This window comes from Sapajus apella, unplaced genomic scaffold, assembly GCF_009761245.1.
Source record: "Sapajus apella isolate SASKATOON/1434 unplaced genomic scaffold, GSC_monkey_1.0 scaffold189, whole genome shotgun sequence".
NCBI lineage: Eukaryota > Metazoa > Chordata > Mammalia > Primates > Cebidae > Sapajus > Sapajus apella.
Genome location: NW_022437129.1, coordinates 898,869 through 911,466, shown reverse-complemented (window position 1 = coordinate 911,466; position 12,598 = coordinate 898,869). Strand labels below are relative to the sequence as shown.

Genomic DNA, 12,598 nt, shown 5'->3' with positions numbered 1-12,598 from the left:
CACTCATGTTACCCAGGCTGGAGTGCAATGGCGCGATCTCGGCTCACCGCAACCTCCGTCTCCTGGGTTCAGGCAATTCTCCTGCCTCAGCCTCCTGAGTAGCTGGGATTACAGGCACGCACCACCATGCCCAGCTAATTTTTTGCATTTTTAGTAGAGACGGGGTTTCACCATGTTGACCAGGATGGTCTCGATCTCTTGACCTTGTGATCCACCCACCTCGGCCTCCCAAAGTGCTGGGATTACAGGCTTGAGCCACCGTGCCTGGCCTGGATTGTTTTTATACATTTGATGATTTGGCACCCTACATATAATGCTTTTTTAAGGTACTATCAAATAATATATGAAGGGAAAAAGCATTATTCCTGTAGCATCTCAAATAAAGATTTTGTTATTTAGCATTAGATTTTAAAAATTATTTTGTATCTTCTGATTTCTTATAGATGAAAATCTAACCGCTAAAAACCATGAAAATACTTTTTCATAATATAAACAGTGTACATATTATATCTGAAAACATTATAATGCATAAAAGTTAGAAGAAAATAATAATTAGTGGTTGATCCCACTATTCAGACACACTAATTTGGTGAGCCTCCTTTTAGTTTTTCACCCATATTTTCATAGAGCTTAATCATTTTCATGCTTAATACATAATTATGCATTTTGCTGCCTCCTTCTCCCAGCTTCCTGACATGTCATATCACCCAGGCTGGAGTGCAGTGGTGCAATCATGGCTCACTTCAGCCTTGACCTCCCAGGCTCAAGCGATTTGTCTGTCCACCTCAGCCTCTTGTAAACAGCATTTTTATGGCCCATATCCCATTGTATGAATGTGGCTTCGACTGCTGAACCACACCCTAATTTGGGGTTTTTATGTTTTCTTCTGTTCTTTGCCCATATAATGTGGCAATGAATATATGTGGATAAGACACTTTTCATACTTTGGCATATTTTATTTCAAGCTTTTAAAAGTGAGATTAATGAGTCAGAAGGTATGAATATAAGACTTTTTGTCAAATTGATTTCCTAAAGGGCTATTCATTATACGTTTTCACTGGCATTGAGATCAAGGGTCCTGGGAGTAGGAGTGTTGAAAATGCAAAATGTCACTTTGGTTCTGGAATTTATCTTGCTTTCCTTTGTTTTGTTACACTTTTTGTCCTCTCCTGATGTTCACACATTGCCTTTGTTTGTCATATGTCTTTAATCTCTTTCAATCTAAAGTAGTGGTTCTCAATTAGAGAGTGGATATTGTCTCCTAGAGGACATTCAAAAATGTCTGGAGATATTTTCGTCACAATCAAGCGGGTAGCTACTGGCGTCTAGTGAGTAGAGGCCAAGCATGCTGCGAAGCTTTTCACGGTACACAGGACGGCCCCTGGCAGCATAAGCATGTCTGCCCCAAGATCTCAGCAGTTGAGAAACCCTGATCTAGAACAGTCCTTTCACTTTTTTTAGTGACATTGCCTTAAAAGGAAATCGAAGTCAAAGTCACAAAGCATAGAATTAACCATTTTAAAGTATAAAGTTTACCGGCTTTCAGTGTATTCACAGTTTTGTGTAGTTACCATTTCTTTCTGGTTTCAAAACTTCTCATGACCCCAGAAGAATGTCCCGCACCCATAGTTTCCCCATGCCCCTTCCCCCAGTCCCTGGCAGCCACTCATCTCCTTTCTGTTTCTGTGGATATTTGCCTACTCTGGACATTTCATAGAAATGGAATCATATTATATGTGGGCTTTTGTATCTGGCTTCTTTCTCTGAGTATGTTTTTGAGGTTCATCCATGTTTTAGCACGTGTCAGTACTACATTACTTTTGATGGCTGGATAATATTTCATTGTCAGCATTTATAGGAATTTGGGTTGTTTCCACTTTTGGCTGTCCTGCTGTGTATATTCATGTTTGAGTTTCTGTGTGGATAGGTGATTCATTTCTCATGGTCTATACCCAGGATTGGAATTGCTGGGTCATTTGGTGTATTTTTAACTTTTTGAGGAGCTGCCAGACTCTTTTCCACAGCAACTGCACTATTTTATATTTTATATTCCTACTGGTAATGTACAAAGGTTCCAATTTCTCCACATCCTCATCAACACTTATTTTCTCTCTTTTTTTATTTTATAGCCAGCCCAGTGAGCATAAAGTGGCATCTGATTGTGGTTTTGATAAACATTTCCCTACTGACTAATCCTTGACCTCCCGGGCTCAAGTGACCCTCTCACCTCAGTCCCCCAGTAGCTGCTACTACAGGCATGCACCGCCATGCCTGGCTAATTTTTGTATTTTTTGTAGAGACAGGGTTTAGCTATATTGCACAGGCTGGTCTCAAACTCCTGAGCTCTGGCAGGCAATCTGTCCACCTCAACCTCACAAAGTGTTGGGATTATAGACATGAGCCACTGTGCCTAGCCTATTTTATATATTTTGGATACTAGACTCTTACCAGATACGTGATATGCAAATATTTTCTGCCATTCTGTGGGTTATTTTTTTACTTTTTTATTTATTTTTTATTGAGACAGGATCTCACTGTGTCACTCTGGCTGGAGTGTAGTAGCATGATCGTGGCTCAGTGCAGCCTCAACCTCCCAGGCTCAAGTGATCCTCTTGCCTCAGCCTTCTGAGAGCTGGGACTACAGGTGCATACCACCATGCCTGGCCAATTTTTAAAAAAATTTTTAGAGATGGGGTCTTGCTGTGTCGCCTAGGCTGGTCTTGAATTCCTGGGCTCAGGCAATCCTGTCTCCTCAGCCTTCCAAAGTGCTGGAATTATATGTGTGAGCCACCATGCCCGGCCACAAATGATTTTAATTTTGATGAAGTCCAATTTATATTTTTGTTGCTTGTCTTTGGTATAATATTTAAGAATTCTATTTTCTTTCTTTTCTTTTGTCCTTATTTTTTTTGAGACAAGGTCTTGCTCTGTTGCCTAGGCTGGCGTGCAGTGGCATGATCTTGGCTCACTGCAACCCCTGCCTCCTGGGCTCTAGTGATCCTCCTACCTCAGTCCTCCGAGTAGCTGGGACTGCAGGCGTGTGCCACCAGCAAATCTGGCTATTGTTGTATTTTTTTTTTTGTAGAGATGGTGTGTCACTGTGTTGCCTAGGCTGGTCTCAAATTCCTGGGATCAAGAGATCCACCCAGCTCAGCCTCCCAAAGTGCTGGGATTACAGGAGTAAACCACTGCACCTGGTCAAGAATCCCGTTTTCTGTCATTTCTTTCAATAATGATTTGTAGTTTTCACAAATCCTTGGTTAAATTTTTTCCTAGTATTTTATTTTTTTGTCTCCTTTTGTAAATGGAATTGCTTTCTTAATTTCCTCTTTTGATTGTTCAATACTAGTGTGTAGCAACTGATTTTATGTGTTGATTTTGTACTTGGCAACTTGGCCGAATTCATATATTAGCTTTGGTAGGTGTATTTGTGGATTCTTGGGGATTTTCAATATGTATGATCATGTCATCTGCTAATAGAGATAGTTTTACTTTTCCTTTCTAATCTGGATACATTTTGTTTCTTTTTCTGGCCTAATTACCCTTGCTAGCATATCCAATATGATGGTGGAAGGCAGTGGTGCAGCGGGCATCCTTGTCTTCTACCTGACCTGAGGGGAATGCTTTTGGCCTTTGGCCATAAAGTGGCAAGTTAGCTGTGGGTTTTCATAGTTTCCCTTTATCAGACGGAGGAAATTCTATTTCTAGTGTGTTGAATGTTTTTATCTTCAGATATTAACTTCTTTAAAGCTTTGTTTTACTTTTAATATAAAAACTTTGGTGTGTGTGTTGTATTCCAACAGTGCTGATTCCTAAAGAGAAGCCCCCAATCACAGTTGTGGGTGATGTTGGAGGAAGGATTGCCATCATTGTGGTATGTAGACCTTTTTTATTATTAATTCTAGTATTTGCCATTGTTATTCTGTTGACTGATTGACTGACTGACTGACTGACTGATTTTGAGTCTTGCTCTGTTGCCCAGGCTGGAGTGCAGTGGCACAATCTTGGCTCACTGCAACTTCTGCCTCCTGTGTTCAAACCATTCTCCTTCCTCAGCCTCTTAAGTAGCTGGGATTACAGGTACCTGCCACCATGCCTGGCTAATTTTTGTATTTTTAAAAGAGATGGCATTTCACCATGTTGGCCAGGCTGGTCTCGAGCTCCTGAGCTTAAGATATCTGCCTGCCTTGGCCTCCCAAAGTGTTGAGATTACAGGCATGAGCCACCGTGCCTGGCCCATTCGTAAAGATAGTAGTGTGGCCAAATAATTATCATTTAAGTTGGTGTCTTGTGGTAAATTGTTTGCTTTGGCCCAGAAATTGGAAAATTCTATTGTTTATTTTTAAATTGCTAACTACTAGCCAGGCTCCGTGGCTCAAGCCTGTAATCCCAGCACTCTGGGAGGCTAAGGTGGGCCGATCGCTTGGGCCCAGAAGTTCAAGACCAGCCTAGGCAACATGACAAACCCTGTCTCTACAAAAATTAGCCAGACTTGGTGGCACATACCTGTAGTCCCAGCTACTCAAGAGGCTGAGGCAGGAGGATTGCTTGAGCCTGGGGCACAGAGGTTGCAGTGGGCTGAGATCATGCAACTGCACTCCAACCTAGGTGACAGAGTGAGGCTGTGTCTCAAAAAAAAAAAAAAAAAAACTGTCATAACATGAGATATTGTTCTGTGATAAAAATAAAGTACAGTCCAGGTGCGGTGGCTCACGCCTGTAATCCCAACACTTTGGGAGGCCGAGGCAGGCAGATCACCTGAGATCAGGAGTTCAAGACCAGCCTGGCCAACATGGTGAAACCCCCATCTACTAAAAATACAACAATTAGTTGAGCGTGGTGGCACATGGCTGTAATACCAGCTACTTGGGAGGCTGAGTCTAGAGAATCGACACATACCTATAGTCCCAGATACTCAAGAGGCGGAGGCAGGCAGGAGGATTGCTTGAGCCTGGGGCGCAGAGGTTACAGTGAGCTGAGATCATGCCATTGCAATCCAGCCTGGGCGACAGAGAGACTCCATCTTAAAAAAAAAAAAAGTAAAGTACAAAGTTGATTATAACTGTTTAAAACATACATTCTTTCACACATCGTAAGACCAGTACATAAAAAGAGTGCACTTAATGCCTATGCCTATATAGTTTAAAGAATAGAATGAACACTGGGTACCCGCTAGCTCACTTGAAGCATACAACATCACCAGGTACCTGGAAGCCTCCTCTGGGCTTACCCTGGTCTCTTTGCCTCAGAGGTTGCCACTGATGTGAAGCTGCCCATCTTTATCCTGATAGTCAACCGTGAGTGCATGGGTCCTTAAATGCTGTCTGTTTTTCTTGTCTTTGATGTTTATGTAAATGATGTCTTTGTATACTTTGGGACATTTTTGCTTAACACTTGTATTGAAATTTATCCGTGTAGTGGCAGGAAGTTGTACATTATTCTTTTTCACTGCTGTGTGATGTGTCTTTGGTATAACTGCTACACAACTGACTGAGGCAGTGGTACTGCTTTGAACATCCTTGTACCTATTTTCCAGTGTATCTGTGTGAGTTTCAAGGTGCGTGGGAGTGGAGTTGTTGGGTCTGAAGGCATGTACATTTTTAACTTTACAAGATGCTGCCAGATTGTTTCCAAAGTGGTTGCATCCATTTCCCAAGCTCCGTAGTGTGTGTCCCACATTATCCCCAGTGCTTGACAATGTTGTGCACACCTTCTTCAGGACAGAAAATCTCTCACGTTGGCTGGGCGCAGTGGCTCACACCTGTAATCCCAGCACTTTGGGAGGCCGAGGCAGGCGGATCACCTGAGGCCAGGAATTCAAGACCAGCCTGGCCAACATGGTGAAACCCCATTTCTACTGAAAATACAAAAATTAGCCAGGTGTGGTGGTGTGCACCTGTAATCCCAGCTACTCAGGAGGCTGAGGCAGGAGAATCACTTGAACCCAGGAGGTGGAGGTTGCAGTGAGCCAAGATCACACCACTGCACTCCAGCCTGGGTGACGGAGGGAGACTCATCTCGGGGAAAAAAAACATAAGAAAATCTCTCATGTCCCCCTTTCGGGTAATAGCTGTCTATTAATTATTCCTTAGTTGGCAAGACTATAGTAACAAGGTGCTGTGGATTTAGTAGCACTTTTATTCCCCTTCTATTGTCACTGCATCATTTAGAAAACCTTTTTATTTTGAAGTAATTATAGAGCCACAGGAAGTAGGGGGAATATCAGGGACATCCTGCGTATTCTTTACCTAGCATCCTTCATTTTGCTTAACAATAGTACAGTAACACAGCCTGGAAATTCTCAGTGCCACTGCCACAGAGGTCCTTCAGACAGCACCAGTTGTGCTTGTACTCTGTGTGTGTGTGTGTGTGTGTGCGCGCGCGCGCGTGTGCGTGTAGTCTTATCGTGGGTGGCTTTGTGGAACCACCACCACAGCCAAGACTCAGAATTGCTCCTTCATTGCAAGGTACCCTTATGCTTCCCTTCATAGCTACACTCACATCCTTCCCACCCAATCTGCAACCCCTGGTGTCTTTGTTCATTTTGTGCTGCTGTAACACCTGAGACTAGGTTGTTTATAAAGAAGAGAAATGTATTCTCTCATAGTTCTAGAGGCTGGAAGTCCGAATCATGGCACCAGCATTTGGTCTGGTGAGGGCCTTCTTGCCGTGTCCTCACATGGCAGAAGGTAGAAGGACAAAAAGGAATAAACTTTCCTGCAGAAGGGCAGGAAAAAGGAGAACCCACTCCCACAAGCCTTTTTATAGTAACATGAATCCATTCCTGATGGTGGAGCTCTCACAACCTAAACACTTCCCCAAAGACCCCACCTCCCAGCATTTTTGCACTGGGGAGTGTGTTTCCAACACGTGAACTTTGGAGAGACAAAAACATTCAAACTACAGCACTGGCAACCACTGATCTGTCCTCTTTCTCTTTCTTTCTTTCTTTTTTAAATTTTTTTTTTTTTTTGAGACGAAGTTTCGCTCGTTACCCAGGCTGAAGTGCAATGGCGCGATCTCGGCTCACTGCAACCTCCGCCTCCTGGGTTCAGGCAATTCTCCTGCCTCAGCCTCCTGAGTAGCTGGGATTACAGGCACGTGCCACCATGCCCAGCTAATTTTTTTGTATTTTTAGTAGAGACGGGGTTTCACCGTATTGACCAGGATGGTCTCGATCTCTTGACCTCGTGATCCACCCGCCTCGGCCTCCCAAAGTGCTAGGATTACAGGCGTGAGCCACCGCGCCCGGCTTTTTTTTTTTTTTTTTTTTTTTTATTAAAAAGACAAGGTTTCACCATGTTGGTCAGGCTGGTCTTGAACTCCCAACCTCAGGTGATCCACCCGCCTTGGCCTCCAAAGTGCTTGGATTACAGGTGTGAGCCACCACGCCCAGCCTGTCCTCTGTCTTTGTAATTATTATTTTAAGAATGTCATACAAATAGAATCTATGGTATATAACCTTTTGAGGTTTTTTTTTTTTAAACCTACCATGATTCCCCTGAGATCATCCAGGTTGTTTTGTACATTAACATTTTATTCCTTTTTATTGCTGAGCAGTATCCCATGGTATAGAGGTACCAGAGTTTATTTGTTGGAGGACATTTGGATGATTTCAAGTTTGGGACTACTATACATAAAACTTGCCGTGTACTTTCATGTATGGGTTTTTATATAAACAGAGTTTTAATTTCTCTGGGATAATTGCACTTATAAATGAAGTTGTTTGCATGGTAGTTGCAAATATAGTCTTATAAGAGACTGTCAGACTGTAGCGAAGTGGCTGTACCATTTTACTAGTAGCATTTTTTAAGGTAGGGGTATGTGTGTGTGTGTGTGTGTGTACACGTTTTGTTTATTTGTTTGTTTTCTGAGATAGAGTCTGGGTCTACTGCCCAGGTTGGAGTGCAGTGGCCTGATAACAACTCACTGCAAATTCCACCTCCTGGGCTCAAGCAATCTTCCTGCCTCAGCCTCCCGGGTAGCTAGGACTACAGTGTACACCACCATTCCTGGCTAATTTTTGTTTTTGTAGAGACTGGGTTTTGCTATGTTGCTCAAACTGGTCTTGAACTCCTGAGCTCAAGCAATCTGCCCACCTTGGCTTCCCAAAGTGCTGGGACTATAGACATGAGCCACCACACCTGGCCTTTATATGTATATTTTTGATCATAGTAACTTCAGTATACAATTAAAGAGTAATATGTGTGGAAAATAAATACATGAATATTTATTCAACTCTAGATAATGTTTGATGCCATAATGGGTTTAAAATAACTCTGGGAGCCTAGGAATCTAGTCTGTAGATTAGAAACCACTGAACTGGGTATTTTATTATTAAAAATAATAGTCATTTTTTCCATTGTAATAACATATCAATAACATATTTCCCATATGCTCAGTGGAGAAAATTTGGAAATAAGGAAAAGTAGCAAGAAGAAGCTGGGGGAAAGAGCCACCCATAATTCTATTACCCAGAGTCAAAAACATCATTTAACACTTTTTCTGTGCATCAAAAACAAACAAAATCATACCTCCATCATTTCTGGTGCAACCTGCATTGTGACAGCACAGTGTTGGCCAGTTACGGTGCAGAAAACAGTGTTACCCTGGGAGCCTGCAGTGGTGGGAGATAGCCCCAATAGTGGCAGGTACTGTGCAGGAGGAGGCTCGTGTGAAAGTCCTGGAGGGATGTCATGGGACACAGTGATAGGGACATAGGGCTGTGCTGTCTGCACTAGGCCAAATGGAAGAGCAGATTTTTCACAGTAAATGCAGGCAGACCCTTTTTTCCCCTGGTTGTCTAACCTATTATTGCAGAAGTGCTTATATACCTTCTTTTCCATTTGTGCTTTGGCAGGATGACATCATTGATGATGTTGACAGCTTTCTCGCTGCAGCAGAGACCCTGAAGGAAAGAGGTGCATATAAGATCTTTGTGATGGCGACTCATGGCTTGTTATCTTCTGATGCCCCCCGGCTGATTGAAGAGTCTGCCATTGATGAGGTAACAGGGTCTGGTTGCGTGTGGGTGCAGCTGCCTAGGCTTTTGGCACATCTTGATCTCAGAGAGTAGGGATAAGACAGATCTTTTGTGGTTAAGAAGGGACTCAAGTGCTGGGCGTGGTGGTTCACACCTGTAATCCCAGCACTTTGGGAGGCTGATGCAGGCGGATTACCTGAGGTCAGGAGTTCGAGACCAGCCTGGCCAACATGGTAAAACCCCGTCTCTACTAAAAATACAAAGGTTACTTGGGCGTGGTGGCAGGTTCCTGTAATCCCAGTTTCTTGGGAGGCTGAGGCAGAAGAATCGCTTGAACCCAGAAGGCAGAGGTTGCAGTGAGCCAAGATCACGCCATCGTACTCCAGCCTGGGCAACAAGAGTGGAACTCCTCTCAAAAAGTAAAAGGGATTCAAAGGTGGTTAATGACTGTATTTTGTTGAATATAAGCCTCTAACTCTACCACTTCTTTTAAATGACAGCTTTATTGAGATATAATTTACATACCATACAAGTCATCCATTTGAAGCATACAATTCGGGGCTGGGTGCAGTGGCTCACGCCTGTAATCCCAGCACTATGAGAGGCCACAGTGGGTAGATCACTTGAGATCAGGAGTTCAAGACCAGCCTGGCCAATATGGTGAAACCCTGTCTCTACTCAAAATACAAAAATTAGCCAGGTGTGGTGGTGGGCGCCTGTAATCCCAGCTACTTTGGAGGTTGAGGCAAGAGAATCTTGAACCCAGGAGGCAGTGGCTGCAGTGAACCGAGACTATGCCACTGCACTCCAGCCTGGGCAGAACGAGACTCTGTCTCAAAAAAAATAATAATAGTAATAATAATGTGTACAGCTCATTGGTTTTTAGAATGTGCACAGTGTGCAGTCATTACCATAGTTGATTTTAAAACATTTTCATCTCCCTAGAAAGGAACCCCCATACCCATTAGCTGTCACTTCACATTTTCTCGCAATGCTTTTAGTCCCTGGCAGCCACTAATTTGCTTTCTGTCTCTCTAGAGTTGCCTGTTCTGGACATTTCATATAAATGAGATCATACAATGTGTGATCTTTTGTGTCTGGCTTCCTTCACTCAACATAATATTTTCAAGGTTCATCCATGTTGTAGCATGGAGCAATACTTCATTCCTTATGATCAAATAATAATTCTGTTGCCTGGATAGTCCACATTTTGTCTCTCTCTTCATATTTCATATGTTGACAGAAATTTTTTTTCTACTTTTTTTTTTTTAAGACGGGGTTTCACCATGTTGGTCAGGCTGATCTTGAACTCCTGACCTCAGGTCATCCGCTCGCCTTGGCCTCCAAAGTGCTTGGATTACAGGCGTGAGCCACCGCACCCGTCCTTTTCTACTTTTAAACTTATGATTAGTGCTGCAGTAAGCATTTGTGTACAAGTTTTTGTGTGGACATGCGTGTTCCCTTCTTTTGGATACGTACCTAGGTTTAGAATTGCTGGGCATACAGTAACTTCACGTTTAAACTTTGAGAAGCTGCCAAAAACTGTTTTTCAAAGCAACGGCACCATTTTACATCCCCACAGCAGTGAGTAGGGGTTCCAGTTTCTCTGCATCCCTCCAACACTTGTTGTTATCTTTTTTGTCCTATCTGCCCTAGTGGGTGTGATGTTATCAAATCTTTTTGTTTGTTTGTTTAAGACAGGGTTTCACCGTGTTGGTCAGACTGGCCTTGAACTCCCGACCTCAGGTGATCCATCCGCCTTGGCCTCCAAAGTGCTTGGATTACAGGCGTGAGTCACCACGCCCGGCCCCTGATGTTATCAAATCTTAACCTAAGAAGCACAGGTAACTTCACATTGACTTGAAATATTGACTTGAGACATAGACCCACTGTTTTCCTGTCATGGAGAGCCTCAGATTTGAGAAGGTAATCATATTTCCAGACCAAATCATGAAGCTACTTGGCTTTCTGATGCTCTGGGTTTTTCCTCTTGCTTCACAGGTGGTGGTCACCAATACAATTCCACATGAAGTCCAGAAGCTCCAGTGCCCCAAGATTAAAACTGTGGATATCAGCATGATCCTTTCAGAGGCGATCCGTCGGATCCACAATGGAGAGTCCATGTCCTACCTTTTCAGAAACATAGGCTTAGATGACTGAACAGCTTTCCTTTAGGAAAATTCCCAAGGGCCAAACTGGAAACGTAAGAGTGACTGCCTGCTGGGATAGATTCACAGGAGCCATTGTATTTGTTCCCCTCTCCTTGTAACCTCACTTCTTGATTCCTATGAAGATAGACCAACTTTTTATGTCAGTCTGGGTGTTTGTGAGTTTGGGAGCAATTTTTATAAAAGAAAACCTTTATTCTTGTCTTTTAAAAAGGTAACATCTTGTTTTAGTTTAACCATTTAAAAAATAACACTTGGAATAAGATTTGTAAGCTCACAAAGTCTTTTTCCGAAGTTGCTTGGGCCAAGTGGTTAAAAAAGTTAATAAAGTAAAATGATCTGTATGACACCTGCAGTTGAAAAGCCAAAAAGATTATACTGTTAAATCCAGTAAATGACATTTTTAGAGATGCTTTTATAGAGAAGCATATGGAATATGTGATTGTATTTATTTTCTGCAGCTAAAAAAGGAATAAAAACTTGTGTGTGTTTGTTTTTCTAAAACTTTGTGTTTTGGCAATCGTTTTATAACTAAAATAAAATGAAAGCTGAATCTACACACTGTGAATGTTGAAATGTTCATCAGCTTGTTTTCTCTTCTGCAGCTTTGCAGGGGGATGTAGCAGCCTCTCAGAGACGTAGCGTTCTCTGTTCTGACAATTTGTCCAAGGACTTGAAAGTGCCTGCTGTGTGGTCATTTGACTGAGGCGGGAGAGGACCTGGGATCTCAGGATGCAAGGCTGCAGGCAGCAGGGGAACCACTGGGCACCAGCTGCCATTGGTTGGGGTGTGGCTTTGCCCCCTCTTCATGGCTGGCTGTTCTCTGCCATGCTCTAGGGAGATGAGATGCTGGGGGATGCATCCCAAAGACCAAGTGACATGACCCTTGTTGCTGTCAAGGGTCTAAGTATCATATGTCTTTAGAGTTTAGGACCCTGAACTCCCCCACAGAGTCTGTTGGACTGGCCTCCCTTGGAGCACTGGCACTGGGGTTTACACCCATCTGTCCACCCACTCAGCCTGACTTATGGAGGAAAATGTAGACTTGCTCATAAAAACTAATTTTTCTTCCTCCTAAAACACTTTAAACCTTTGCTTTCTGCTTGTCTGTGTTAGAATCTGAAATAAAATAGTAGTTTACTTAGCACAAAATTGAGATCAGTCACCAGCCACGGTGGCCTTCCCTGTGCTCCACAGAGAGCAGCGTGGCCCAAGGGCTTGCCCCAGTAGGCCAGGGCCTTGCCTGTGCAGGAGCACTGAGGGCTCTGCTTCTGGAAGCTGCCTGAGTATTCCATGGGCTCCTTCCTGCACACCCAGCAGTGCCACCCCTCACCCCTACTTTACTTCTGAGGAAACAGCTTTGGGGGAAAGCTGTTCTCTCCCCATACTTTCAAATCCAGTTAATGATAGAGCTGTTTACTTTGAAAAAGTGTCCTTGAATTTTCCA

At 43.2% G+C, this 12,598-nt stretch overlaps 1 protein-coding gene across 6 annotated transcripts in view; it reads left to right on the top strand.

Moving 5' to 3' along the window:
- PRPSAP2 (phosphoribosyl pyrophosphate synthetase associated protein 2) overlaps positions 1-11,714 on the top strand; it is a 67,085-nt gene extending 55,371 nt beyond the window's left edge. For all 6 annotated transcript variants that reach the window (XM_032269184.1, XM_032269185.1, XM_032269188.1 and 3 more), the window contains 3 exons: positions 3,804-3,874; positions 8,861-9,007; positions 10,985-11,714. In XM_032269184.1, the coding sequence (XP_032125075.1) occupies positions 3,804-3,874; positions 8,861-9,007; positions 10,985-11,143 (377 nt within the window). In that variant the 3' untranslated portion in view covers positions 11,144-11,714. The remainder of the gene's footprint in view (positions 1-3,803; positions 3,875-8,860; positions 9,008-10,984) is intronic.
- Positions 11,715-12,598: the final 884 nt, after the last annotated feature.